Source organism: Tursiops truncatus, chromosome 7 (assembly GCF_011762595.2).
Source record: "Tursiops truncatus isolate mTurTru1 chromosome 7, mTurTru1.mat.Y, whole genome shotgun sequence".
NCBI lineage: Eukaryota > Metazoa > Chordata > Mammalia > Artiodactyla > Delphinidae > Tursiops > Tursiops truncatus.
In genome coordinates, this window is record NC_047040.1 from 35,334,521 (window position 1) to 35,361,648 (window position 27,128).

Sequence of the window (27,128 nt, forward strand, 5' to 3'; positions counted from 1 at the left end):
GGAAAAAATTATAAATAATGTGAATCTTATATCAGTCCAAATACTTCCTGGATAACTACATAATTTGCAAGTATATATTAGAGGCAGTTGTTAGCAAAAAGCTAACAGTTAATGGTAAATAAAAATCAAAAGTTTAATCTACTAATTTGATCACAAAATATATCCCCACAAAATCAGAAGTGCATTCTCAACTAAAATGAGTATTTTTAATGGACTGATCTACATACTCTCCAACATCTGCCAGTCCTTGAGAGGAACTTCAGTGTTATTCTATTGTTAAGTACTAGCCATAATATACGCCTAATACGAGGAGAAATAAATTGGAATATGGTGATAAAAACAGCACTTTCATGGAAGCTGGTTTATGTGGTTAGACTTACTCATAGCTTGCATTAAGACCAATCTTGAAAATAGCAGTGTTTATGAGCTGCCCGTGATCTTAGTAGGGAATATCAGAAGAACCAAAGGTTAGTGTTGATTATAGTGTTCTAAATGACATCTTAAAAAAGAGACAATTCAGCAGATTTAAATTAAGTATTTAAATATACAGAATATTTTGGGTAATTACAAATAAAGCAAAATTCAAAACAGAAAAAGAAAAGAAAAAAAGTACATCTCCTTCAAGAAAAGTGAAGAAAAAGAAGATATAATTCCCTTTACCTTAGCAAACCAGCATATTTTCTTTCCTAGGTCGTTTTTGGGATTTGTTCATTATTTTAAAGCAAATTTGTATAACTCTGGTGACATAACAGTATTCTCTTTTAAATAGATATTAAAATATGACATAACAGTATTCTCTTTTAAATAGATATTAAACTATGTCTCCACTGACTCGCTTGACTTTTTCACTGTTCCAAATTTTATTAGTACAATAATACACTAGAGTGTCTCTTTTAAATAGTTTGTTAACCTCCTGTTAGACAGTACCTCCTTAAGGGCAGGAACCCTTCAATTCTGTATCTGAACCCCTACCAGAGTACTTGGTAAATAGGAGATGGTCAATAAATGTCTAGTGAGTGGATGGTCCATGTGCCAATTATGGCAGATCTTATTTTCCCAAGATGGTCATAACTACATCTTGCATCCCACATGCTCTTCTGCAACGTGAACTTGCTGCTGCCCCATGAAGAGGTGGAGTCTCTCCATGCCCTTTCACCGTGCAGATCCTGTGACTGCTTGGACCAGCAAACCATGGTGGAAATGATGTTGTTCCAATACTGGGCATAGCCCTTTACTGGTCTAGCATCTTCTGGCTTCTGCCTCTTGGAAGCCAACCACCATGTAAACATGTGACTAGCTTAACACTACCACAAGCCCAAGCCGCAAAGAGAGGCCTTGGAGAATGAGACGTCATGTGGAGAAGCCAAGGAGCACCATGGTGCTGCCCACATGAGTGAAGAAGCCATTGTGGAAATGAACCCCTAGCTCCGGCCACCCCACTTGATGCCAGAGGGAGCAGAGAAAACTCCACAGCGGAGCCTTTCCAAAATTCCTGAGCAGTAGAATAGCAGGCAAAATGAATGGCTGTTTGATGCCACCGAGTTTTGGAGTGGTTTGTAACGTAGCAATAGACAGCTGAAATACAGTTTAATTAAATTCAGCAATATTACCTCTTCCTAATTTCTGAACACTCCTGTTTCATGGCCAGTGTGTCTTTCTGACTTTCTCTCTTCATAAATAACTTGTCAAATTTCAATCTTTTTCTCCCTAAATCTCCCTTTAGTTTTCATACTTTCATACTACCTTCTATTTTCTAGAGAAAGGAAACAACGAAATGTGATTAGACTTACTCATAGCTCGCACTAAGAAGTTGTTTAGTTTCCACGTTCTGATCCCCCAACTTAACCTGGAACACACTGGCTCCACTTATAGTTTCACTGGGGATGTTGGCACTGGTTAGATACCAAAAGCACATCAGGATGTTAACAAACTTCCTTCCTTAGAGAAAAAACATACACACATACAAATACAAATCACAATAATCTATCATTCTTATATCCTTAATGAAATCAGCAACTGGCAGTAATTATACAGCTGTTACAGACCAAATTTGGGGCTCATTCTAGTCTAACTTAAGATACCTGTATTGACACGTTTTTATTTTTAGAAAATTCTCCTGGGGTTTATGACACCTTCCTCTCTGGATCACAGTAGTAAGAGCTACTATTTACTGAGCAGGTACTTTTTACCAAGTGCACTACATGGATTACTTTCAATTTGTGGCATTTTCTAAAATTATGATAACAGATATCTATTGTCAAACCAAAAATGAGGGGGGGGGGAACACTTTTTTGCTGCTATGTCAACTGCTATGTTAACTTAACCCCAACTGCCAGAAAGAAGCCTTCTATTCTACCCCTAATTCACTTTACTATGCCCAGTGATTATGACAACGACCTGTGCAAAAATCAGGTAGTAACCATGGTGCTAAGATGCAATTTGAAATATTAGGAAGAAGAAAATATTTATCATTAAAAGTACCTTTACAAATGTTTCAAATTAATATGTGTGTGAAAATTTTTTCACTATTAACAGTCCTTAGTCAGAACTGCCTTAGCAAGTGTGTAAGCAAAGAGTAGATTTCCTGTGTGCCTAGCACATAATACACTGCAAATATTTGTAGAGGGAGTAAGTCAGTAAGTTTTCAGGGAAAATAGGACAAGGAGATGAACAAGATAAAGGCTAAAGTTCCTTTCAACTATTTTCATCGTCTCCAAATAAATCCAATTTGGGAGTTCTGAGTTAATGTTACTTTCAAAACAGTCTTTAGCTAATATTATTTACTTTTTCTTTTACTCTTTACTCCTACTTAACATACAGCTAGACACCTAAAATATTCAATTGTTTTCCTTTCAGTTAGGAAATCTGAAACACAAATATTTTCATGTTAAGGTATGGGAGCAGCTTGTCTTAGACAATTTTCTTTAACTTAAGTTACAATGCTCTCTTCTGTGAATTAAATAACATTAGGGGAAAGTTCTAGATAGAAAGGCATAAGAAACTATTACCATGTCCCAAGTCTTCCAGAACTAGGGCTTTAAAGAATGAATATATTATTTTCTCTGCAGTTCTATAAATATCCACTTGTACCAACAAAATGTCACTATTCCATGATTATTCACTAACTTAGCTTATCTGGACAATCGTGGGTCATTTAAAGTTGACTATGCTCCAGCATTACCTTTCTCATCGTAGTAAATGGAGATGTCTCCTGTTGATGTATATACAATTTCATCTATGTCAGCAGCAAGGGCATTTTTATGGTTGTCAGGTAGTGAAGTAACCTTTTCTTTCAATACACGTAGTGTCTAAGTATGGAAAAAGCAAACCATAGTTCACTTGTTGAATTTTCAAAAGCTTTTCAAAAAGTGGAGTGAATTCTTCATGGAATGAATTTTGTAAAAATATTTTAAAATTTACTGCCATATTTATTCATTTTCAAAAGCAAGGCTGAGGGGCTTCCCTGGTGGCGCAGTGCCTAAGAATCTGCCTGCCAGTGCAGGGGACACGGGTTCGAGCCCTGGTCCGGGAAGATCTCACATACTACGGAGCAACTAAGCCCATGCGCCACAACTATTGAGCCTGCGCTCTAGAGCCAGAGAGCCACAATTACTGAGCCTCCGTGCCACAACTACCGAAGCCCGTGCACCTACAGCCCACGCTCCACAACAAGAGAAGCCACCGTAATGAGAAGCCCGCACACCACAACGAAGAGAAGCCTCTGCTCGCCGCAACTAGAGAGAGCCCGTGCGCAACAAAGACCCAATGCAGCCAAAAATAAATAAATTAAATTAATTAATTAAAAAGAAAAAGCAAGGCTGAAAGGGATCTGATTATTCAATTAGATAATTCGTAATAGAACTGTTCTTATATAGAATTCAGTTCTTATACAGAATTCTATATAAGAACTGAAAGACATCATATTAACTTACTTAGGCCTTAAGTAGCAAGTCATTCTATACTTTTATATGACCCCAAGTACCCCAAAGGCAAGATACAGGGACTCTACTTTGGCTGATGGCATGCATACTATTTTATTTTATTTTTTATTTTTTTATTTAAGGGTGATTTATTTTACTTAAGGGTGGCAGTGGGAATAGTCATAGATTTCTAATACAAACCAAATACAGAAGTCAAACAACCATAAGAATAATGAAAATCTAAATATTAAAAGCTAGTCTTTTAGGAGAAAAATAAGGAGACTTTTTTTTTTGTCAATGGTAATGGATATGTAAGGATATTGACAACATTGGAATAGCAGAGGAATTGAAAATGCTATACATTGATCAATGGGAAACTAGCTAAATTAATTATATTGCATATACACAATAAAATACCATGAAGAAAGCAAACACATATATAGTCTTTGGTTGAACCATATACCATTCTAAGTGCTCTACATTACATATACTATCTCACGTGATTTCCCAACAATACTACTACTATCCCACTTTACATATAAGACAAGAAGTTAAGTAAGCATGCATACTACTTTAAAACATAAATAAGGACAATGTATATCATTCTACTGCAAGAGAATAATACATTTATTTTTAAAGGAAAAATAAAAGTATACTTTACCTCTTTGGCCACAAGTTCTTCCAATAGATCAAACTTACTCTGTGACAGCAACTTGGACACATGAGCAAAAGCCTTAAAAAAACAGTGGGGGGAAGGTGGTGATTATTATTTCAAAATATCATGTGAAATACCATACAATGTACAATGCTCATACTTGAATGTCTAAGTGTAACAAAGACTATTTTATGATAAAGGCAATAGACAATGTCAAACACTAGATATCGGTGTTAGGCATAACTCCTCCAAAGTTGGTTGACTTTTCTTTTCTCATATAGCCTTCCCACATGGGCTGAATTGTGTTCCCCCAAATTCATATGTTGAAGCCCTAACTCCCGGTACCTCAGAAGGTAACTGTATTTGGAGACAGGACCTTTAAAGAGGTGATGAAGTCAAATGAGGGTGGGCCCTAATCCAATCTGACTGGTGTCCTTACAAGAGGAAATCTGGATACACACAGAGATACTAGGGCACACATGTACATAGGGGGAAAAAAAAACAACATGTGAGGACACAGCAAGAAGGCAATCATCTACAAGGAAGAGAAAGAGGCCTCAGAAGAAACCAACCAACAAGGTGCCAACACCCTGTACTTGGACTTCTAACCTCCAGAATGTGAGAAAATAAAGTTCTGTGGTTTAAGCAACCCAGATTGAGGTATTTTGTTGTGGCAGCCCTAGCAATAATGGAGTTGAATTTTGAGGAAAAGCACACTTCCAAATGGATTCAAGGATCCCTTGCAAACACTTTAGAGGATCTCAGGGTTCAGAAACACTGTATGTTTTAGTAAGCCTTTGCATGCAGAAGATGGGTGAAATTTGGTAAGAAGAAACAAAGACCATAACCATCATGTTGAAACCCAAACATGAGACTCTAGTTTGTGTGGCCAAAGAAGATCACACCTGAGCAAATTATCCTATAAGGTAATAATGAACCATTAGGAGGCTGCCCTGATAAGGCTTTGGTGATATAAGATTGCCTAACCTAAAAAGGCTTCTAGGAAATAGCCCTCTTTTTCATAGAAAAGGCCAAAATATGCTAGCAAGATACAGGAAAACAGACAGTACATGGTTAGTGGTTTGAAAGCAGTAATAGGGAAGGTATCATGTCATATGTGCATATCAATGGAAAGTAGGGTTTGTGGAGCTAATAAAGCTGTTTAAGGACCACCTATTCCTCTGGCTCACATGATGAATAAAAGCTTGCCTAGATTGGTATAAAATAAGCTACAGGATATATCGTATAACGCAGGGAATATAGTCAATATTTTATAATAACTATAAATGGAGTGTAACCTTTAAAAATTGTGAATCACTACATTGTATACCTGTATTATATATATATATAATATATATATATAATTATATGTACATCAACATACTTCAAAAAAAATTTTTTTAAATAATTTTTTTTAAAAAAAAGCTTGCCTAGATTGTACTTAACCATCTCAACTTCTAGTGACTCTGGAGGACCAAGACTGCTTATAGAGTGGGTTACAGGACAATGCACCTCAGCACTTGCTAGCTATGCATCCTTGAGCCAATCGTTTCACCTTTTTAGAACTTGATTTTTATCATCTGAAAGAATTAGACTAGGATAATGAGCACAAAGGTCCCTTTCTGTTTTATGTTCTATGATTAAAAACAAAAAATCTTAAAGAACATGATCTAATTGATAACTTGATATTCACATCCCAAGATAACATCTTATTGATAGGAGGTTAGTCTAAGGAGAAAGGGCAAATTGAGCCATGAGAGTAGATAATCTACCCAGTGTTTTTGCATCAGATTATTTCCAAGCCCTAGAGTTACATCTATGCAAAGGAAGGTATAGTTGCCTTATGAGATCTAGTAGGAGGAAGGTTTTTCAGCTATGTCCTTTGAAGTCGTACGTGTTGAAAAACTGGTTTGCTTGATCCGAAAGGTATGTTAAAGTAACCGCTGGTTTAATGGAATCACTAAATATTTGCCATGGATGACCCAACATTCTTTTTGGAAATCAGAATGGTTAAATGCACAAAAATTGACTTAGATGAGGCAAGACTGTATACAAACTGGCTGATGAAGGGGTGCAGATACTACTTAATAGCAAGGATAAGGGCTAAAATAGCTCACAGCTGGAGAACCTTTAGGATCAAAGAGTGACTAAAAAGTGTCCCATGCTCCTCTGTGTTCAGAGAAAATAGGGACTTAGGCTTGAATCCTGCCCATAGTGGGGAGATGACTTCCATTCCTTATTGACACATAAATAAGCATGAGGTAGACAAGCTCAAGTCATCAGCAGAGTGGTGGAGAACAGTAGCATCATGCCCATTTACCTCTGCATGGACAAAAGATTTTGAGAACTGACACGAGCAGAGGTTTATCCCTTACAATGCTGTTAATCAAGCTTGCTCTTTACTTTTTAATTTTTTTATAAAAACATAAATCAGTCAGGAGTTGACTCGGGGAAGCAAAAGCAGGAGTTAATATTGACATTGATTATAAAGTTGAAAACATTTAATTTATAACTGACAGGTCACATAAATAAATATCAATGGCTGTGTTTATAGAAATTATCTGAAAAAAAGCTAGGATTAAATATATCAATACCAGCATACGATCAATTTTGTCTTTTTCAGAAAAAATAAAGCCATGTAGCTTTTATGTGGCAGAAACAGGCTTTGAATCCATTTCTGACTCAAAACCTGTAGAGAGTAGAAAAAGTAATTAAGGGACTTCACCTTGGTGTCTCCATCGAAACCCTATTTCTCGGCGACCTTGCAACAGAAGCAGAAGCTTAATTTAAATCAAGAAGTGGCCAGAGGGCTCTGTGTCTGGGTCACTACCCACATGTTATCATTTGAGACCCAGTGGAAACCTCACCGCTAAACACTTCTGCGTGTCTAACAGTTGAATGCATGAGAGGTGGAGAGATTATTTGTAGAGAAATAAACAAACCTGCTTCGCTCCCTCTGAGAATTCTGCAATGCTGAACTCTTGGTCGAAATAGGCCCAGATAAGGAAGGAGTAAATTCGAGTCCGAATCCAGTTGATGGGGTTGGAGAACCCCAGGATGATCATCTTGGTTTTCTGGCGCTGCTGGGGCTGCTCCTCGGTGCTGTAGATTCGCCGAGGGCAGGAAGGGAAAGTGGGAAGGGTTGTGGGGAGTCCCAGAGGGCTGAGCAGGGGACGCTGAGGAGCTCGAGCAGGCAGCGCCAAGGCCGCGGAGGCCCAAGAGACTCGAGGAAACGGGGCCGCTCCCGAGCCGAGGCGGCGGCGGCAGAAGCAGCAAAGTCCAGCCAACGGCGGCCACACGTCGGCCGAACCGGGAGTCCAGAGTCGGGCAGCCGAGCCCGGCAGAGGCCGAGAAAGCAGCAAGCGGGGTAAGAGACTGACGGCCAGCGCCATTTTTGTGACCTTTCACCCCTTGCCTGTGCAGTACGGAAACAAAGTCGGCGGGAAACCACCTCGGCGGGACTCGGAGAAAGAGGCTGGAGAGTCAAGCTGGCCACTTACTGCACCTCTGGTGAGTTCGCCACTTCCCTGCTCTCCATCACATGCCCGTCGGCCCCCAGCCCCGCGCTCGGAACCCGCCGCTCTCGCGACTCAGCCGGCCTCGTGGACCTTTTCTCTCCCGGACCTGTTTCCGGGCGGTCCGCGCGGTTGGAACGTGTTAGGGCCGAGGTTCCCAGGACTTGGAAGAGGACGGGCGTGAGCAACCATGGCCGAGCAGTGCTTCCCGGTACCCCGGCTCGAGGGCGTTTCGCAGGAGCAGTTCATGGAGCACCTGTATCCGCAGGTGAGGCCCTCTTGCGGGGCAGAACCGCGGGAAGCCGGTGGATACCCGTCCCTAGCGCTCCAGCGGCTCCGAATTGGTTTCTTGCGATCCAGGGTGTGGGAGGAGGTGGCTGTCGGCCTAAGGTGGCAGGTTGGCCCGGCGGCCAAGGGAGAGGGCACAAAGGGGATGTTGACTGGCTCATCTGTTAAGTTTTCCGTTCCACGTTTCTGGGGAGCAGGTTGACGGCAGAGCGCTGGCTACGAGAAATATTTTGCCCAAGAAGCCCTACTAGCTGCTTAGCAGCCTTGCGGGAGTCTGATTACAAAGTCTTCTACCGTTACCATGGCAACCCAGGGAGTTCCCCACCACCACCACCACCAGTTTTCCATCGGGTTTTCTAAAATCTAGAGGAGGTTTCGCCCCCAACCCCAGCCAGTGGCTTGAACGGCGCCTGTCAGTCTACGCGAGTTACTGGATCTGAAGAAGTTTTTCACTGCACTGAGCCAAAAGGGGAAGCAATGGGAATCCCCCGACAAACTTCCAGTGGTCTTGGATTCTAACTAACGTGGGTTCTAGTTCAGACGTTCGATTCTCTTATACGTATAATTCGAACCTTAGTTCTCAGAGAAAAATACTAATGGGGAAAAAAAGTGTTTTTACTTGCCGTGCTTTGCAAGGGAATCCAGGCTTCAGAAAAACTAAGATAAAGAGGCCAGCAGATATTTACAGAAAAAAAAAAAAAAACCCCACAGGTTTACAGTTAGCCTGCTCATGATAAAGAAACCCGCCCCCCGTCCAGCAATTTCAGTTGATATTTACACCTATAAGGGTGGTCATTGAGCTACAGTCCTTACAAAAGTCAGGGATGAACTTTTTTTCTTTTAGGAGTTAGCAGCCTATAGGGAGGATTCAAGCCTTAATTTATTTGGGAGACTAGTGCTAGATAGGTTGCTGTCCTCCCTACCTCACTGCAGGACACGTTAGTATAAGATGCCTTCAGGACAGTATTATGAAGAGCAAATGATGTATGTATGTGGAAATGCTTTGGAAGATGAATAGCAAAAAGAGTTTTGTAATTTAGGCTTGCCAGACAAGACATACAATATGTCACAAAGCATCACTAAGCTTCATAAAGTGGAAAATTACAAGCAACACTCTGGTCACAATGTAATAAAACTAGAAATTAATAACTAAATTGCAAAACAAGACATTTTTACCTGAAAACACTGAAGAAAAGCTGTGAGGGGTTATAGTCCTATCAGATTTTTTTAACATGTTTTAATATTTAATAGTGTGGTACGGGTGCATGAATAGACAGACTAGAGGAATAAAATAGAAAGTCTGGATGAAGATAGACGTGTGTACACAAACACAAGTATTTATCCAGGCTCTGGAGAGATATATATATATATGGAAATTTAGCATGTGATGAACGCGACATTTTAAAAATCACTGGGGCAAAGATGAACTTTTAAATAAATGGTGCTTGGACAAGTGGATGGTCACAGTCATTTAGAAAATGATAAAATTAGATTTATATCTGACACCGTACAGAAGAGTTATCTCCAAATGGATCAGAGATCTAAATAAAAAAAAGAAACTACGTTAAGTACTAGAGGAAAACATGGGTAAATTTCTCTGCAATCTAGGTCTATGGAAGGGCTTTCTAACTATGACTCAGGTGTGATAAATGATTAAAATTGTACATAAAATACAAACTGGGAGAAAAATATTTGCAACATATTTCATTAAAGGGCAGTAAAAGCCCATGTACGTAAAGAACTTTTAAAAATTAATGGGGGGAGGGCAAAAATCTGATTAAAAAATCAACAGTTGACAAAAAGATAAAAACGGCATCTAAACACATGAAAAGATGTTCAGTTTTATTCATAAGAGAAATTAAACTGAGATACCATTTATCTATAATATTGGCAAAAATCAAAAGGCTTTAATAATAATATTCTTTGTGGGTCTGTGAAAAAGCTGGTACTCTCACGTTTTATGCCAAGTAGTACAACCCTCATGGAGGGGAATTTGGCATATCTAACAAAACTATTGATGTGTTTACTTTATGATATAGCAGTTCCTCTTTCGGAATTTACTCTGGGGATATATTTCCAACAGTATGAAAATTTCTAGTGTTTATTATGCTTGCGAATTATTACAAATAACCTAAAAACGTATGCATAGGAGACTGATTAAATTGTCCATTTACACTAAGGTGTACTAAGCTGTAAAAAAGAATGAGGGAAATAATCTGAACTGATAGTAGTGATTTCCAGGATATATTTTTAAATTTTTAAAAAAACGCAAATTACAAAAACAATACATAATAAGACACTTTTTGTATAAAAACGAAGGGGAAATAAGAAAGTATATATATTTTTGGTCACTATGCAAAAAAGAAATACAGGGACGATAAACCAGACATTAATGAGACTGGTTATGTATAGGGGATGAGTGATTATGAGGTGGGTGATTATAGATGCGGTGACCTTTTTTGTACAATTTTGACTTTGGAGATCACGTTACTGTTTTATATTCTACAGTAATAATAATAGTAAAATTAACAAGGATAAGGAATGGTTCAAAAAAACCAACCAAACTCTAATATAGAATATAAAAGTAAGAAGTGAACCTAAGTAAGGGAGAGGAGGAGAAGTAACCTAAATCACTTTCGAACACAATTCTTTGATTATATATCAGTCTAAAAACAAAAAGAACCATAAACAATACTGAATTCTAGTTTGTAGACTTTTTTTTACAGTGGTATAACTTAGCAATTGCAAAAGCACTTATTGTGAATTCTGGGATTGTACAATTGATTAAACATTGAGGATGATAGGAACCAGGTTTCCCACTAAGAGAAGGGAGTTTACAAATATATAAACAATGAATATTAGAATAAATCTTGTGGTATAAGATCAGAATTAGGTATCCATATTGGGAGTATCATGGTTCATCATACATCCATTAATTGTGTGTGTGTGTGTATAGTACATATTGAGAGAGAAAGAGAAATAGATAGATACAACTATATGCATATGCAGAATATGTGTGTGTGTATATATATATTTGGGGAGGAGTGAGTATATACACACCTTCATGTGTTTCCTAGCTCTGTCCACTGAGAAGGCCTAGAAGTAATGACACACCAATAGTCATAAACACATTCAGCACCCAGATCATGGTTTCTAAACAGCATTCCCCACTAGAAGAAACCAGAGCTGCTTGAAGAAATGACTAGAGGGCTGGGACAGAGATGTAAAAGGATACTGGATTGTGTTATTTTTCCATAAAGTAAGAAGTGCTCAGGTAAAACGTCACAAGAGGCAGGTCGAAGGGACTCCTGCTGGCCAAATCTGGGATAACTTGAGCATCAAAATTATGTCAGTAGACTATAACTCAGTGAATAAAATAAGTGAATGGAGAAGTTAGAGCTGATTTTTACATTAGAATACCAACTAGTACATGTAGAAGGTGATGGAGTTTTTTTTTTTATCACGATTTTTACACTCATCGTAGCAATACTTGATTGAGGCAGGAATTACCAGTTGATCAAAATTAACATCATAAATAATAGGGAAAATATCATGTGCTACCTGATGTGTTGCACTGAGACAGACACAACATTGCTTTTGTGGTACATTCTTTCCAAAAATGTGTAACCTGAATCTAATCATGAAGAAACATCGGATAAACCCAAGTTGAAGGGCATTCTACAAAATAACTAGCCTACTCTTCAAAAATGTCAATGTTATAGAAGAGAGTCTGAGGAACTGTTCCAGAGTAAAAGAGATATAGTAATTAAATACAATGTGGCATCTCAGATATAGGGAAAAAATATAGAGGATATTATAAGGACAGTTAGCAAAATTTGGATACAGTCTGGATTAAAGTATTATATCAGTGTTAAATATAATTTTGATAATTATTCTGTTGTTATATAAAAGAATGTCTTTGTTCTCAGAAAATATACTCAAGTTTTAGAGATAAAGGAGCATGATGTCAGCAACTTACACTGAACTAGTTTAGAAAAAATTAAATTATCTTTAATATGTTTCTCTCTGTACACATATAACAAGAGTGAGAGCAGATGGTAAAGTAAGTGGAGCAAAATGTTAAATTAACAACTAGTGACTCAGAGTAAATGGTATACGGGAGTTCTTTGTAATGTTCTTACAACTTTTCGTTAAGTTTAGAATGGTGTCAAAATAAAAAGTTGCAAACAGTATTTGAGTATAAAGCACAAATTTTAATCAGTTGTATGTTTTGTCATAAATAACACTCTAGAGAATGCTTTAAATAATACTCAGATTTCTCTTGTTTCTAAGCTTATGGTGGCACTTCTGTTTTGTTTGGTTTTGATTTCCTAATGTTAAAATTTTGTTCTAACTATATTACATGGGTCCTCTTCCTGTTTTAGTTACAGCATGAATTGTCAGAAGGTTTGATTTTTAGCATCTTGGGATAAAGAATCATTTCTTATTTGTTTTTATCCCTTTATTACCAAATACAGCTCCTGATACATTGTTGGTTTTCCCTAATTTTTGGTTGATTTTTTCCACACAGAGAAAACCTCTAGTGTTGGAAGGAATTGATTTGGGGACATGTACGAGCAAATGGACAGTGGATTACCTAAGCCAAATTGGAGGGAGGAAAGAGGTGAAGATTCATGTTGCTGCAGTTGCCCAGATGGACTTCATTAGTAAGAACTTTGTGTATAGGTATTTTCTTCTGAGGTTTACTCTGGGGATACACATAACTTTTTTTAAACCTTTAAAATATTTTTGCATTATTATACAAAGATTATATGGCATTTTCTCTTTTGGCTAGTTTGATATAATTGTGGAATAGCTTACTAATTTTTAAAGAATGGCTTTTAAAAGACAAGAATTCTGAGCTTACATAATTATACAAAGACATTTCCAAAGACCATTTTAAAAATATAGTGTGTACCCAATACCTTCTGGAGTCATGGAAAGAGCAGAATTTCTGTAACTAAAGTTAGATTCATCTAAAGCTCAGTGTACTGTATTCATTCAATGCTTCATTAATTACTTGATCCTCCCACATTAGTAATTGTTATCTAGAGTAATAAATTCTAAAGTTTTCCTTTATAACCTATTTTGATTTTTAAGTGCCTTATTTTGGGAAGATTTTTTATTCCAGATTGTTTTTAGATAAGTATAAGCTCATGTTTTCTTTTTCTGCCCTCTCCAGAAATATAAGACAAGTGGTTACTATGTTTGGTATAATCTTTTGTCAACTTAGATAAATCAGGCTTAATTTTCTTTTTTGTCCAAATAATCTTAAATACTTTAAATGTCCCTCATGGTTGTCGTTTTATGCTTTGGAATGTCTTAAAAGTAAAAGATAGGTAAATGCTGTGGAATATCTAAACTTGAAAGCTTTAAATGCTACAGCCTTATAGATTTAATATGCTATTTATTCCCATGAGTTTATTCCCTTGAGTTTCACTAAAAATGTTAAATTTAAAAACAAACAACTTTCAAATTCTGAGCACATGCAGTTCCCAGCAAATTCAGTCTATTGAAAAACCATGTTGTTCACAAAAGACTGATTTTTAAAGAAAGGTGGCTTTCACTGTTCCTTCCAGAGTTTAAAGATGAGTTAAACAGAGCTTCTAATGTCCAGGGCCGTTCTTTTCTCAGTAGAGTTTCCCAAGTTCATATAGCAGCTTGCCAAAGCATTTCTCGGTTTTTGATCCTTTGAATATTTGCCATTACAGTTTTGGTTTTTAATAGGCCATGGATTGAATTTAATTACCATAAATTTTTCCAAGTGTAAGAACTTTTCATTTTTTATTAAATCAAGAAAGTGGAAGAAAGTGCTGGAATGATGAGCATTTTTCAGCCTGCAGTTAATGATGTTTATTTTCCAGGGAGCCCAATGCTGTAACAAATGGGTATTGAAACTTCATCTTGAGTTGCCTTGATGTTATGTCATGTCCTATAAACTTTTCAAAACATGTTTTTGAAGCACATATATTATGTAATAGTTCCTATTCCAGCTTCCTCTAAGCCTTTCACTACAGCTACTAAGGAGTTGCAAGATTAGTTTCTTAGAGTAAGAAGGAGAATAGATTTAGTCATTTTTGGCAGTTATCAGGGAGTAGGAAAGAAGGGAGGCATCTAGACCAAAGACAGAGACTAGAAAGTAAGAAAACCTACGCACATACATAATTATTATCAGTTCAGATTAAGGTTGCATTTCTGCTTTTTAAACATTTGAAGATAAATATGTTTCCAAGTCTTAGCTTTTACTTCTCTCCTCTTGGTAGCTCTAACTGTTCTTCCAGAGTCAGTATACTATAAAAAAGAAGAGCCTTGTGTAGTGAAAGGATACAGTTGTTATTCTTCTGGCCATAGATTTTTTTTTAAGTCTGAATCTTATATAAGCTTTGCTTCACTGCTTCTGCCTATCACATCATCTGACTCCTATCATCATCCTGCTCTCATTGTTTGTTATACTTTCATCATTCCTGATCTTGATTTTGTGAAGCAGCCTTTCCAAAATGGGGAGCAGAACAGTGAAGATTTTTTTTCTTCTTTTTCTAAATGTTGGTAACTACTGCATGCTGCTGTATTATCATTGTTGTTAACCCCACCACCTGTCCTTTATTGAACACTTACTATATGTCAGGTACTGTGCATCCTAGATTATATTGCTCATTTAGACTTCTGTGAGGTAGATTTTTTAAATAATAATTATACAGATGAGGAAATGGAAGTTTAAAAATGTTAAATAACTTAAGATTGTATAGCTCTAAATGTTGGAACTAAGACTTATACCCAAATTTGCCTGACTCCACCAAGTCCTAATAATCCTAAGTCCTCCTTGATACTACCTCCCTTACTGGTCTGTATGTCAGTCCAGACAAGTGGAACTTCTATAGCAGATGCCCTTCTTACTGAAACATGCATAGGATAGATAAGACCTTAGGGCCAAGGAACTTAACAATTCATATACCTCATTTCCTCTTCTCTCAACTTAGTTTCTGTAGAAGCTCTGACAGGTACTACGACCTAAAGGAGAAGGTTGCTGGGGGCACCCGAGTTCTGCTTCTCTGGACTGAGCTACTCTATCTGGCCTCTTCTTGTAAAGGTCTTGGGTTCTCTCCAGTAAAAAAGCCTTAGCAACTGCACCAATTTCAGAGGTAGTTTTGGCCCAGAGAGGCTTCCACATTGTTCCCAAACTCTTCAAAGATGCTTTGGTAGGAATGAAGAGTATATAGTGAGGTCAGAGATGGAAAACATTGAACAAATAAATTTGTTGATATTATTAGCCAAAACTGTAGTAGTAGATTGGTCTGAGTAGATGACAGACTCCTTTTTTCTCTCTTGAGTGCTCACTCTACATAATTATCAGCAGTGTGTCCTCAAATTCTGATTGACACCTGCTAGTCCATAATCTGGCATCAGACTCACTTACCTTTGCAAAGGAATACAAGGCAGGAAACAGTATTGCAGCAGATAGAATCAGTGGGAGTCCTTATACCAATCCAGAAACCATTTTTTGGCTCACCAAGTGACAGCTTACTTGTAAGGGAACAAGACTGACTATAGAGGTGGATTGCAGAAACACCCTAGCTTAGCTAAGCCACTTAGTGCGCAGAAACCAGCAGCATGAAATGGCTCATGACCTTGGCTTCTCAGTTCCTCCAAGGAACATGCTCAGTTACTGAGTTATGCTGCACAGGGAGAAGCCAAGTCCTCTGCTTCCTAACAGGTGGCTATAGTCCACTCACCATCCTTCTAGTCTAGACACAATAAATAAGGGGTCTTTTTATTTATTTATTTATTTTTGGCTGCACTGCACAGCATGCCAGATCTTAGTTCCCCGATCAGGGATTGAACCTGTGTCCCCTGCAGGGGAAGCGTGGAGTCCTAACCACTGGGCCGCCGGGGGATTCCCAAAGGGTCATTTTTTACAATAAACAATGTTACCTGTTCTGACAGCTGACATTCCACATTTATCTTAACCTAGTATGTTTCTAGGAAAACATTGCAAGGTCATCTTCTTAGAAGGAAATCTTACCTCCCCAGTACAGATATCAAGTGGAAAGATATTTGGTAATAAGAGTGAAAGATTACAGGTATCATCTGCAGATAGGGGGCAGTACATTTGATTCTAGAAGGTTGAATGGATAGGATGTGATGCAGAGAAAAGACAGCCCTTCAGGCTCAAGAGCATGAGGTAAAGGAAACAAACTTTGCTTCTGCAGTGTTCAGCCCTGTTCACCAGGATGGAAGGAGACAGGCATTTGGGCAGAAATATTTAAGAAGAATAAAATTTGGTCACTTCACTGGAATTCCTGAGCTATTCCTCAGAAGCCTGAAATGATAGAGGGTGGTACAGGAGGATGAGAGCAGTTTTGTGTGCTACTGCCAGAAGGCAGGCAGGTTGGTGAGAAGCAGAGGGGCTTTGTCTTCATTGGACTGTTTGCTTGTTGTCTCTTCCGAAGTAGCATTGGTGTTGATAGCTTGCCCCATTCATCACAAGACTTGTTTTGCGAGGACACTTGAAAATTAGTAGCAATAAACGCTTGAAAGTTGGTTTATTTCCAAAGATACCGTATATACCATAGAACCAGAAACAGTTTTCTTAACAGCAACTTAGAATAGGAGTATATTGATATGAGAAGGATCCATCTGTACTGTAGATCTATTTGAAATCAAAATTTCAGCCAACCTAGGTCAAATAAGCTCAATGCTAAATGAATTTTGAAAATTTAGAATTCCACATAATATGTTATAATAAAAATTATGGATATTGTAAAACAGAAGATATATCAAACTCCAACAAGCAGTGTGTGTGTGTATATATATACGCATATATATATATATGCATATATATATATATATGCATATATATATATATATATATATATAGTGACTAGAGTATTACTAGATGATTTATTGTTACTAAGTCCAAGGATTCTTTTGTGTTTATTTCAGAACTTTACCTTTTGGCAAGTTGGTTCAGAGGGCAGCTGAAGAAAAGCATAAGGAATTCTTTATTTCAGAGGTAACTGCTTTTAACACATTTTCTTAGGAAAGCATTAATATGTAAATACTAAATTATTTTCTTATAAAAGAATATTAGATGTGTAAGAACTATAGCCTTCCATATATATATCCTAGCTGTGTTATTTATTAGGTCTCAAACCTTGTCCAAATTATCTTTCTATGCCTCAGTGTTCTCATCTATGAAATAGGAATAATAACGGTATCTATTTCATAAGGTTTTTGTGACAGTTAACTAAATAAAATCTATAGAATACTTAGCACAGTGCCTGACACATAGGAACCACTCACTAAATGTTAGCTATTAATATTACTTCCTCTGAAAATGCTTTGGTCTGATGTGCCAAGTTCAAATGCTAATGGAGAACTTTATTTTCATATCTTACTATTAGACTATTTCTATATTTTATTATTGTTATTATCAATGTGACTTCTATTGTGTGTATTTACTATTTGTTCAGGATTAAATGCAGAAGAATTCTACTTATTTACATTAAATCCAGCTTTAAATAATTTAAACGTCTTGAGATAAGGCATTGAGGCTTTTATAAATACATTTTTTTTAAAAAATTTACTCTGTTATCTCAAAAGCACATTTGAAAAATAAACTGCTTTTTAAGCTTTGAAGAAAGCTATTGTCTGCATCTGAGCCAGCTGGGCTGCTGGTCAGTTTGGTGGTAAAAATGTTTTGTTTTCACAGTTCTGTCATCGGGTGATGTTTACACTAGATCCACCAGTATCCCTACAAACTCCAGAAACCTGTATTCTGTAGCATGACTAGAATATCTACTAAAACTGAATCCATTAGCTGTACCTGAAAAATGTTTTTTAACTTTACAGCCATGCTTTAACATACATGTTCAGTTGCCCTTTGGTATCAGTCCTTTCCTGTCCAAGGGTAATGAGTGGCACAGATGTAAATAGCCATGAAATGTCAAGTGAAGTAAAAGAAACAGACAAGATAAAGGGCAAGACAAGATAAATTAAAGTCTAAAAATTAGGGTGAGTGTGTAAGTAAGATGAATATGGACTATTAGTTCAGTTCTCTAGGAAGCATACGCTGAGATGGAATTAGGACTACAGAAGGTTTTTTGGGAAGTAATACCTGTGAAAGGAAAGGAGAGGATTGGGTAGAGGGTGCCATCAGATGGTGATGCAGAGCTGACAGTCTCTCTGCCAGATCAGTGTGGAACTCCTGAGCGAAGACGACCTCTTAGAGGAGTCCTGTCTTGGGTAGCAATGTCTAGGCCTTTTACCATCCTGCTTAGTCATTGGCTGGGGCTACCCCACGAAGAGCATGACCTTTAGTTCAAAGGATGAGGTGGACCTGCAGGAGTTAACAGCTGGCAGCTGTAACTTAATCACACTCCTTGCAATAAGTTATGAACCCTTTCTTGAAGGGCAGTCTGCGGTGCTTCTCTGTACCTGCCACATGAATTTACCTTTTAAATCCTGAAACATTAGAACTGGAAGAGACTCTTAGAATTTTAAAGAACATACTTTGAAATCTATTTAGCCAGTAATAAATTTATGGAACTTATCTGATATGGTACTAGTTAAAATTTTAAAAACAGTGAATCTAGGAGTTTAGTAAAATTTATGAACAGAGATGTATAATATATTGTTAGGGTAAATAAAATACATTTTGAAGTTTGTATTATAATGGTCAATGTAAGTATAAAAGAGGCAGAATTCTTGAGTTGGGTTGCCCCTGTGTTTGACCTGATATATCTCAGTTCTCTAATTATTACAGGAAATGCGGGCAATACAGTGCGTCATAATTCAAATAGTTCCCTATTAGAGCTACTCAGTGAAGTTATAATTGACAGTTTTTTAAAGCATCAACTTAAACTTATTACTATGAAATTACATATTTCTAATTCGTACATGAGCTGACTCTTAAGGATTTGGCTTGAGAATTATGTGATTAGGGATAAACTTAGCTTTATAAAATGCAATGTTTCAGATTTTTAAAAGTATAAAGTATTTTATTTATCTTCTATTCTACATTTATATTATATTAGTTTGTCATTGGCCCTTAGCAATGCTCTGAGATCATATGTGCTATACAAATGGGAGTTCTTTTAAGTCTTAAGGCACTGTTAAGATTGTAAATAATTTGGAGTATAAAGTCTAAATTAAGCATTGTGGCTTTAGATGTGGTATGTATGTGTCGCCTTTAGGATTTATTTTACTTAATGTTTTGTGGATCCTGTCGTTATTACTAGCGGCATATAGAGACATTTCTTCATACAGCCACCAGAGAGCATTAGTACAAAGGGTAACAAAATGGAACTTTTTCAAAAATGACTTGAGGGTTAGCTTTTCAGATTTATTTTCTTCCATCTTTACTTTCTAATATTTTAAAGTAAATACTGATGTTGTTTTTCTTTGGAATGTTTAAGGATGAGAAGTACTACCTACGATCACTTGGAGAAGACCCTAGAAAGGTAAGAATTCTGAATGTAACAAGTTGTCTAATCTCTCCACAATTAAGAAATCTGTTCTACTGTATATTTTACAGATGGCCATTCAGCTAATAAAATATAATCTAAAATAATTATAAAAATCCTGGATAATTCATATATATGTATTCAGAATCAAATTGATATGGACACAGTGTTAAGGAGTGGTCCCTAAAATGATCAAGTCAGATTCTATCTTTTCTCTTTATGGCACTATTATTTCTTTACCTTCTTTTATTCTTCTCCCTTAGTAGTACCCACAGGTTTTATGTAATTGATAACTTATATTCAAGTTGATGACTCCTAAACTTCAATATTAGAGTAGATGGCAATTGTATGATTCTTGCTTAAAGTAGGAAGAACTTTTCTATTAGTGAAGCATATTAAGCTTAACAATAGTGATATTGTTGAATGTCTTGGTACATAGTCTGTCATTCCTTCAGTTGAAAGATCATGCATTGGCTATGGTCACATCCTAGTATTTAAAACAGTGAGCAGAGTTTTGCCCCATTCCTCCTTATTATCATGGGCTCTGATGGCAGCCTTAGATAAAATAAGCATTATGCCAATATTGTGTTTATTATTAAAATTCTCATTATGTTTCTCTCAATGCAGGATGTTGCAGATATCAGAAAGCAGTTTCCTTTATTGGAAGGAGATATTAAGTTTCCAAAATTCTTCAAAGAAGAGCAGTTCTTTTCCAGTGTTTTTCGAATTAGCTCACCAGGGTTACAACTTTGGACCCACTATGATGTATGCTACATAAATGAGAAATCTAAAACTACAGTAGCTCTTTAGAATTTATGGACTTAACATTCACAGTTTCAACTTTCTGGAGGTTACCCCAAAGATCTTTGACATGTAATTTGCTGAAACATGAAGTTTGAAAACAGGTGCTCTGCAAGGCAGTGGTATGGGAGTGAATTATTTTAGTTAATGCCAAAGCCTAGTTAGTTTCTTATATTTGCATTTCTCTGTGGTCTTATTCTTGGTTCCTCATAATATATATACTACGTTTTTTGAAATGTTTTTTTTAATATGTGAAAAGTGGACACCAGATGAGGGGGAAAGCTGCAAAAGTGGGAAAAATGTTAAGGTTGTAGTATGAGGATGTTGAAGTGATACATGACTAGATGGAACCATTGTTGAGGAGAAAGGCAGAAGTTTGTGGAGAGCCATTTCCAATTATAAGAATTTGGGGACACCTGAAGGTCTTAGGCTGTATATCCCTTGAGAATGTCAAGTGTCTGCTGTATTTATTGAGCAGCAAGATGTGTAGAGTATTGATCTTGATCACTTATTCTATGGTGTTACAATTTTATTTGCTTAAACATATGCATATAAGTATCTAAAAATATTAAAAATCTAGTATTGTGTTTGGTTTGGTGTTGGGTGGAGAAATTTAGAAAGCTTAAAGCAATACCTAATAGGTTTCTAAAGATAAAAGAATATTTTGAAAAGTTCTGAGTTAAATTTAATAAAGTTTTAGAAGTGTGTTTTACAGTTTAGCTGAGGCCCTCGGGAGGATTTTAACATAGTAACTCTATAATTAAATGAGATAGATATAAAGTCTTAGCATATTTTTTAAGGTTTTATTTACATGAATGATAAGGTGAGAAAATGATGTAACTCAAACTTTTTAACTGTATTCAATGACTATTTTATGTAGTATCCATTTTATCTTAAATATTATAAAGTTTTTCTTAACCATAAAAATAAGTCAAAGGAATGCTAGTTATATAGTTAAAGTTTACATAAGTCAAGGGTTAGTGGTAAAAGGAGAAATGCTTAGGTAGAAGTGATATGTACTCAATAATCATGAATATATCTTGCTTAGTATATATTTTAATTCCTTAGCTGAGAATTATGTAGCTCTGCCTTTTAACATTTTTCAAAATTTGTACTAATGTAGTGTACCCTTACAAACACAGGAAAAGTCAGGATTGCTCCATTATTAATAGGTTCATCAAGAAAATTTGCCAAGTTATAGTCCTATAGAAATAATTTGGAAATCAAGATACATACCTATAACCAAATTATGGTTGGCCATATAGTAAAAGAGTTTAGCAGTAGTTGCAGCAGTACTGTTTATTTTCCCAACACCTGGTTTTCCTAAGTGCTTTCAACCTGTTGTCTAATTTTGGCCTTATAGCATTCCTTGACAGATAAGTAAAATAGATACTTACCAAGGAGAGCCTCAAATAGGTGTAACTATACTTGCTGTCAGAATGGTGGGGCAAAGGCAAATAGTTTTCTGACTTCAGATTTCCTAATAGCTTGCCAATCCTTCCCATTTTAAGACAGTGTTGGAGAAATAACGACACAGTTGTGTAACACAACTGTTTTCCTTGTTAGATTAGAATACTACTATAAGTTTTAGGTAATGTGAGTCAAGCTTTATTAAAGGATAGGATTTACGGTTAACTGTTTGGAATACCATTGGTTCTGTGTATTTGAATTTTAGATACTGCTTATTCATAAGTTCTTATTTGTCTTCAGGTAATGGATAACTTATTAATACAAGTGACAGGAAAAAAGCGTGTTGTACTATTCAGTCCTCGAGATGCCCAATATTTATATTTATCAGGTACTGTTTTTTTTTTTAAGTTTAAATTTCTGAAGTTTTATTTATTCAGTTAGTTTTTTTTTTTAATCTCTTCATTCTCATAGAAAAACTTTATAGGGCTTCTTCCTAATTATGATGTATTGTATTCTCCATTGTGTATGTAATGATAGGCAATATGAAGAATGAGATTTTCAGATTATCTTAATTATATTACATGGAAGTCAATGGTTATAAATAAAGGATGTGTTATTGAAAATTGTCTTAGGTTTCAGGAGAATAGTAATCATTCTCACATTGTGAGTACACAGAAGTAGTTGTACAGGAAAAAAAATTTTTTTCAAATTTATATTTGTGGTTACTTTTTAGAAAAATGCTAACTGCTCAATCTATATTATCCTTTTTTGGAACTTTTCAGGTACTAAATCAGAAGTACTGAATGTAGATAACCCAGACTTAGCTAAATATCCACTGTTTTCCAAGGCTAGACGGTATGAATGTTCCCTTAAAGCTGGAGATGTATTATTCATTCCTGGTAAGATTTCTAGACTTCAGTAATTTGATGTTTATAATATTTGTACTCTGTCTTCCATCCATTATATGATTATTTTAGTAAAAAAATTTGTTAGATGTATCCTGTCATATACAAGATGATTTTTATACACAGATGTGTGTGTGTTTAAAGTATGCTTAGACAAATTCTTACAATATTAACAATCTTGTTTTCAAAGGCAACCTATAAATATAATATTATATATATATAATATTATTATACTCTAATTTCTTTATTCTTTTATTAAAGGATCTCAAACAAGATACTTTATATCTAGGAGAAGATTATACCTCATTGTACTTTTAAAATCATTTTGTTTCTAAAATATTAACATGTTTTAGAACTGTCACTTAAGTATTTACCAAGAAATAGTAAATATATTTCAAAGCCAAGAGAGATTAGAGATTTTATTAAATATAAAAATGTTAGTCTTAATACCTATGATATCTTTTGTGTGCATCATTTTTCTACAGTCTGAATTAGTGTCACTTAATGTTTTTGAACAGTAAATAGGCATTAGTTACTGTTAGTAACCAGTGATATAATTAACATCTGTAATTATTATGCAAAACTGAATACCTGAAGATTATAAAGATTATAAAATCATAATTAAGATTAAAGGGATGCATTAACAAATTCTATTTATATAGTTTTATTTTCCATATCTAAGTTAATAAGTTTAATATGTTTAATAACTTTTCAGTGATAATAAAATTAAGTTAAAAAGTATTAATAATAATATGATATTCTCATTTGGGACTAGATTATAAATTCTTTGAGGACAAGAAACCATGTTTTGTTAATCTTTGTATTGTCCTGATAAAATGTCCTTCACATAATTGTGTATAAAAATTTGATACCTTGGGGCTTCCCTGGTGGCGCAGTGGTTGAGAGTCCGCCTGCCGATGCAGGGGACACGGGTTTGTGCCCTGGTCCGGGAGTGGCTGGGCCCGTGAGCCATGGCCGCTGAGCCTGCTCGTCTGGAGCCTGTGCTCCGCGACAAGAGAGGCCACAACAGTGAGAGGCCCGCGTACCGCAAAAAAAAAAAAAAAAAAAAAATTTGATACTTGACTTCTTAATCTTCATTGAAAACAACCAGCACATTTTTTTTTAACATCTTTATTGGAGTATAATTGCTTTACAATGGTGCGTTAGTTCCTACTGTATAACAAAGTGAATCAGCTATACATATACATATATCCCCATTTCTCCTCCCCCTTGCGTCTCCCTCCCACCCTCCCTATCCCACCCCTCTAGGTGGACACAAAGCACCGAGCTGATCTCCCTGTGCTATGTGGCTGCTTCCCACTAGCTATCTATTTTACACTTGGTAGTGTATATATGTCCATGCCACTCTCACTTCGTCCCAGCTTACCCTTCCCCCTCCCCGTGTCCTCAAGTCCATTCTCTACATCTGTGTCTTTATTCCTGTCCTGTTCATCAGAACTTTTGTTTTTTTAGATTCCATATATATGTGTTAGCATAATTTGTTTTTTTCTTTCTGACTTAACTTCACTCTGTATGACAGACTCTAGGTCCATCCACCTCACTACAAATAACTCAAATTTCTTTTCTTTTTATGGCTGAGTAATATTCCATTGTATATACGTGCCACATCTTCTTTATCCGTTCATCTGTCAATGGACACTTAGGTTGCTTCCATGTCCTGGCTATTGTAAATAGTGCTGCAGTGAACATTGTGGTACATGACTCTTTCTGAATTATGGTTTTCTCAGGGTATATGCCCAGTAGTGGGATTGCTACAACCAGCACATATTTTTTAAATCTATTGCCATTACTTAAATTTTGGGGTTTTGTGTCTTGAGAGCATGGTTAAGGGTGATGCAGTTCTCCCTTATTCTGTATACAACTTTAAAAGAAGAAAAAAAACAAAACAGAAATACTGAACATTTGCATATATTTTGAAGTAAGAGCAAAAGTCCCATCTTCGGATGTAAATTTAACAGAATAGTTACCTTTTTTTCCTGTTACATTGAATATGGAAAAAAAGGTTCTGAAAGAAAGAGTAGTTAAGATTAAAACCATGTTTGGAACCTAGTTTTGTAAATCAAAATATTTTAAGCTTTTGTTTCTCCTAGAGCACTCAGAATGAGTTTGTTTCTAAAATTTAGCTTCTTATAAATCTTCCTTTCTCCTTTCCACAGGATTAAACTTTTTTTGGATGTGACTAGTATTTCATCTTTATTATATTGTAGTGTTGCTTTAGTATTTCTGTAGCACCTGTGTTTTGAAAATATTTAGACTCAATTGAAAACAAAGAAGTAAGCTTTCTAGTGGAAGTAAAATATTAATTAGCTATATGATAAAAGTTTACTCATCCTCTCCACAACCAAAATATTTGCTTTAGTTTTATATACTTATTATAAAGGAGCTGAAAGAAATATAAGACGATTATAATTGCATTAGAAATGTAAAACTGAGGAGGCTACAGTGAATGCAGATTCAAGCAAGTTAGAAAACCAAATGCAGCTTGTACAGGAAGTCTTTGAGAACAAAAGTACTGTACTGAGTCAGAAAAGGTCAAAGATACTCCTCAAATAATTGAAATGTTCTGTGTATAAAAAATGAACACTTTTGATGTGGTTGTGTGACTCAGGAAGTGTAAACAAGTAACACAAAACACAGCCCCAAATTACAGAACTACAAAACAAATATAACTTTATTATGTCTTTCAAGTTAAAAGGAAAATTTGCTACTTCCAAAGGTTTTAAACGTAGGGTTGTGCTATTGACACTTTAAATTGGTTGGCAATTCATAAAAGTTAAAATGATTCTGTTAAAAGCTGGGAGTGTGCTAACGAAGGGATCTAGTTACAAGAATTATTTCTTGCATTGGCTATAATGCAATTCGTGATATTTCACTGACATTTTGGTTTTTTTTTTTTAACTGTAGCTTTTATTTTTAACTTTTTTTTTTTAAAACTTCTCCAGCTTTATGGTTCCATAATGTAATATCTGAAGAGTTTGGAGTGGGAGTGAACGTCTTTTGGAAGCATCTTCCATCTGAATGCTATGATAAAACGGATACCTATGGAAACAAAGATCCTACAGCAGCATCAAGAGCTGCACAAATTTTGGACAGAGCCTTAAAAACCCTGGCTGAATTACCAGAGGAATACAGGGACTTCTATGCACGGCGAATGGTCTTGCACATTCAAGACAAAGCCTATAGCAAAAACTTTGAATAAATATTGAAGTGAATGCAGTGAGCATAAACTTTTAAATACAGTTCAACTCAAATACTGGAGAAGTATAACAAGATGTAAATTATGTTTTTAAAGATTTATCCTTTGTTAAAATAGGAAAGATAAATCAATCTCAGATTTACAGATTAAAGAAGTATGAAGGCATGTTTGTGTGGTTTCTACTTAATACAGATTGTTATGGTTGAAAAAGTGCTGCAGTGGGACAGCTCTTTAGCTTTCAGGTGCAAATAACTAAAAATCCAACTTAAAATGACCTAAACAATAAGAAAATGTATTGAATCATTATACATGAAGTCTACTGATAGAAAGGGCTTCAGTATTTCTATTCCAGTGATTCAGAAGGGTCACCAGGAAACTTTGGGGGTTTTTTTCTCCCGTTTTCAACTGCAGCATTGGCATCATACTAGTGCTGGCTTCCCTCGTGGTCATGGGATGGCTGCCAATAGCAGTTGGGGCTGGGTGCATGTTCATTTACATGAAGTGGAGGAATCAGGGGATTCCAGGGGCCCTCTTAACATGCAAAGCTTTCCCAGAATTTGCCGCCAGATGCTTGGGTCTCATTGATCTAAAGTGGCTTAGACCTGTCCATCCCTGAGCCAGTCACTGGTAAAGGATATGGAATAACTCTTAGGTCAGTTGGAGCTACTGGAGCTGGAAGTAGAATCCGCTGCCCCTGAGACACATGAGGTAGAATGGATAATTTTTAGAATCAGAATCCAGATAAGGAAAAAACATGGGCAACGAACAATATGTACTACATTAATCTTTTGAGCTTTTTATAACATACAGATGCCTAGGCCCCATCTTTGTAGACTCTGATTCAGTGTTTTTAGGGTTTGGCATAGGTATCTATTTAATAGAACTCATAGATTGTTTTGATGCATAATTAGGATTGAGAACAACTGGATTAGATGATAGTGATTTGGACTATTAG

At 36.1% G+C, this 27,128-nt stretch overlaps 2 protein-coding genes across 11 annotated transcripts in view; one reads left to right on the plus strand and one right to left on the minus strand.

Annotated features, from left to right (window-relative positions):
* MAIP1 (matrix AAA peptidase interacting protein 1) overlaps window positions 1–8,094 on the minus strand; it is a 218,935-nt gene extending 210,841 nt beyond the window's left edge. For 6 of the 10 annotated variants that reach the window (XR_012333017.1, XR_012333016.1, XR_012333015.1 and 3 more), the window contains exons 1-4: window positions 7,518–8,094; window positions 4,582–4,653; window positions 3,182–3,308; window positions 1,791–1,938 (exon numbers count right to left, since the gene is read on the minus strand). Coding sequence is in view for 4 of the 10 variants with exons in the window: in XM_019939201.3 (XP_019794760.1) it covers window positions 1,791–1,938; window positions 3,182–3,308; window positions 4,582–4,653; window positions 7,518–7,967 (797 nt within the window). In the remaining 6 variants the exon portion in view is untranslated. Of the gene's footprint in view, window positions 1–2; window positions 439–1,790; window positions 1,939–3,181; window positions 3,309–4,581; window positions 4,654–7,517 lie in introns of those variants that run through there. The other 4 variants (XM_019939200.3, XR_012333019.1, XR_004527395.2 and 1 more) reach the window with 4 other exon arrangements.
* Window positions 8,095–8,140: 46 nt separating this feature from the next.
* On the plus strand, window positions 8,141–26,338 carry TYW5 (tRNA-yW synthesizing protein 5). Its single transcript, XM_004325663.4, has 8 exons — window positions 8,141–8,358; window positions 12,910–13,064; window positions 17,319–17,388; window positions 19,793–19,837; window positions 20,468–20,605; window positions 22,352–22,439; window positions 22,834–22,950; window positions 25,920–26,338. Exons 1-8 carry the CDS (start codon window positions 8,281–8,283, stop codon window positions 26,174–26,176), a joined length of 948 nt encoding a protein of 315 aa, XP_004325711.1. The 5' UTR covers window positions 8,141–8,280; the 3' UTR covers window positions 26,177–26,338.
* The last annotated feature ends 790 nt before the right edge of the window (window positions 26,339–27,128 follow it).

Excerpts from the sequence above, each read along its gene's own strand:
- TYW5 (XM_004325663.4), top strand. The coding sequence starts at position 8,281 with ATGGCCGAGCAGTGCTTCCCGGTACCCCGGCTCGAGGGCGTTTCGCAG. Across the intron at positions 17,389-19,792 it reads AGGAATTCTTTATTTCAGAG|GATGAGAAGTACTACCTACG; the intron begins GTAACTGCTTTT and ends GGAATGTTTAAG. Across the intron at positions 22,951-25,919 it reads AGATGTATTATTCATTCCTG|CTTTATGGTTCCATAATGTA; the intron begins GTAAGATTTCTA and ends AAACTTCTCCAG.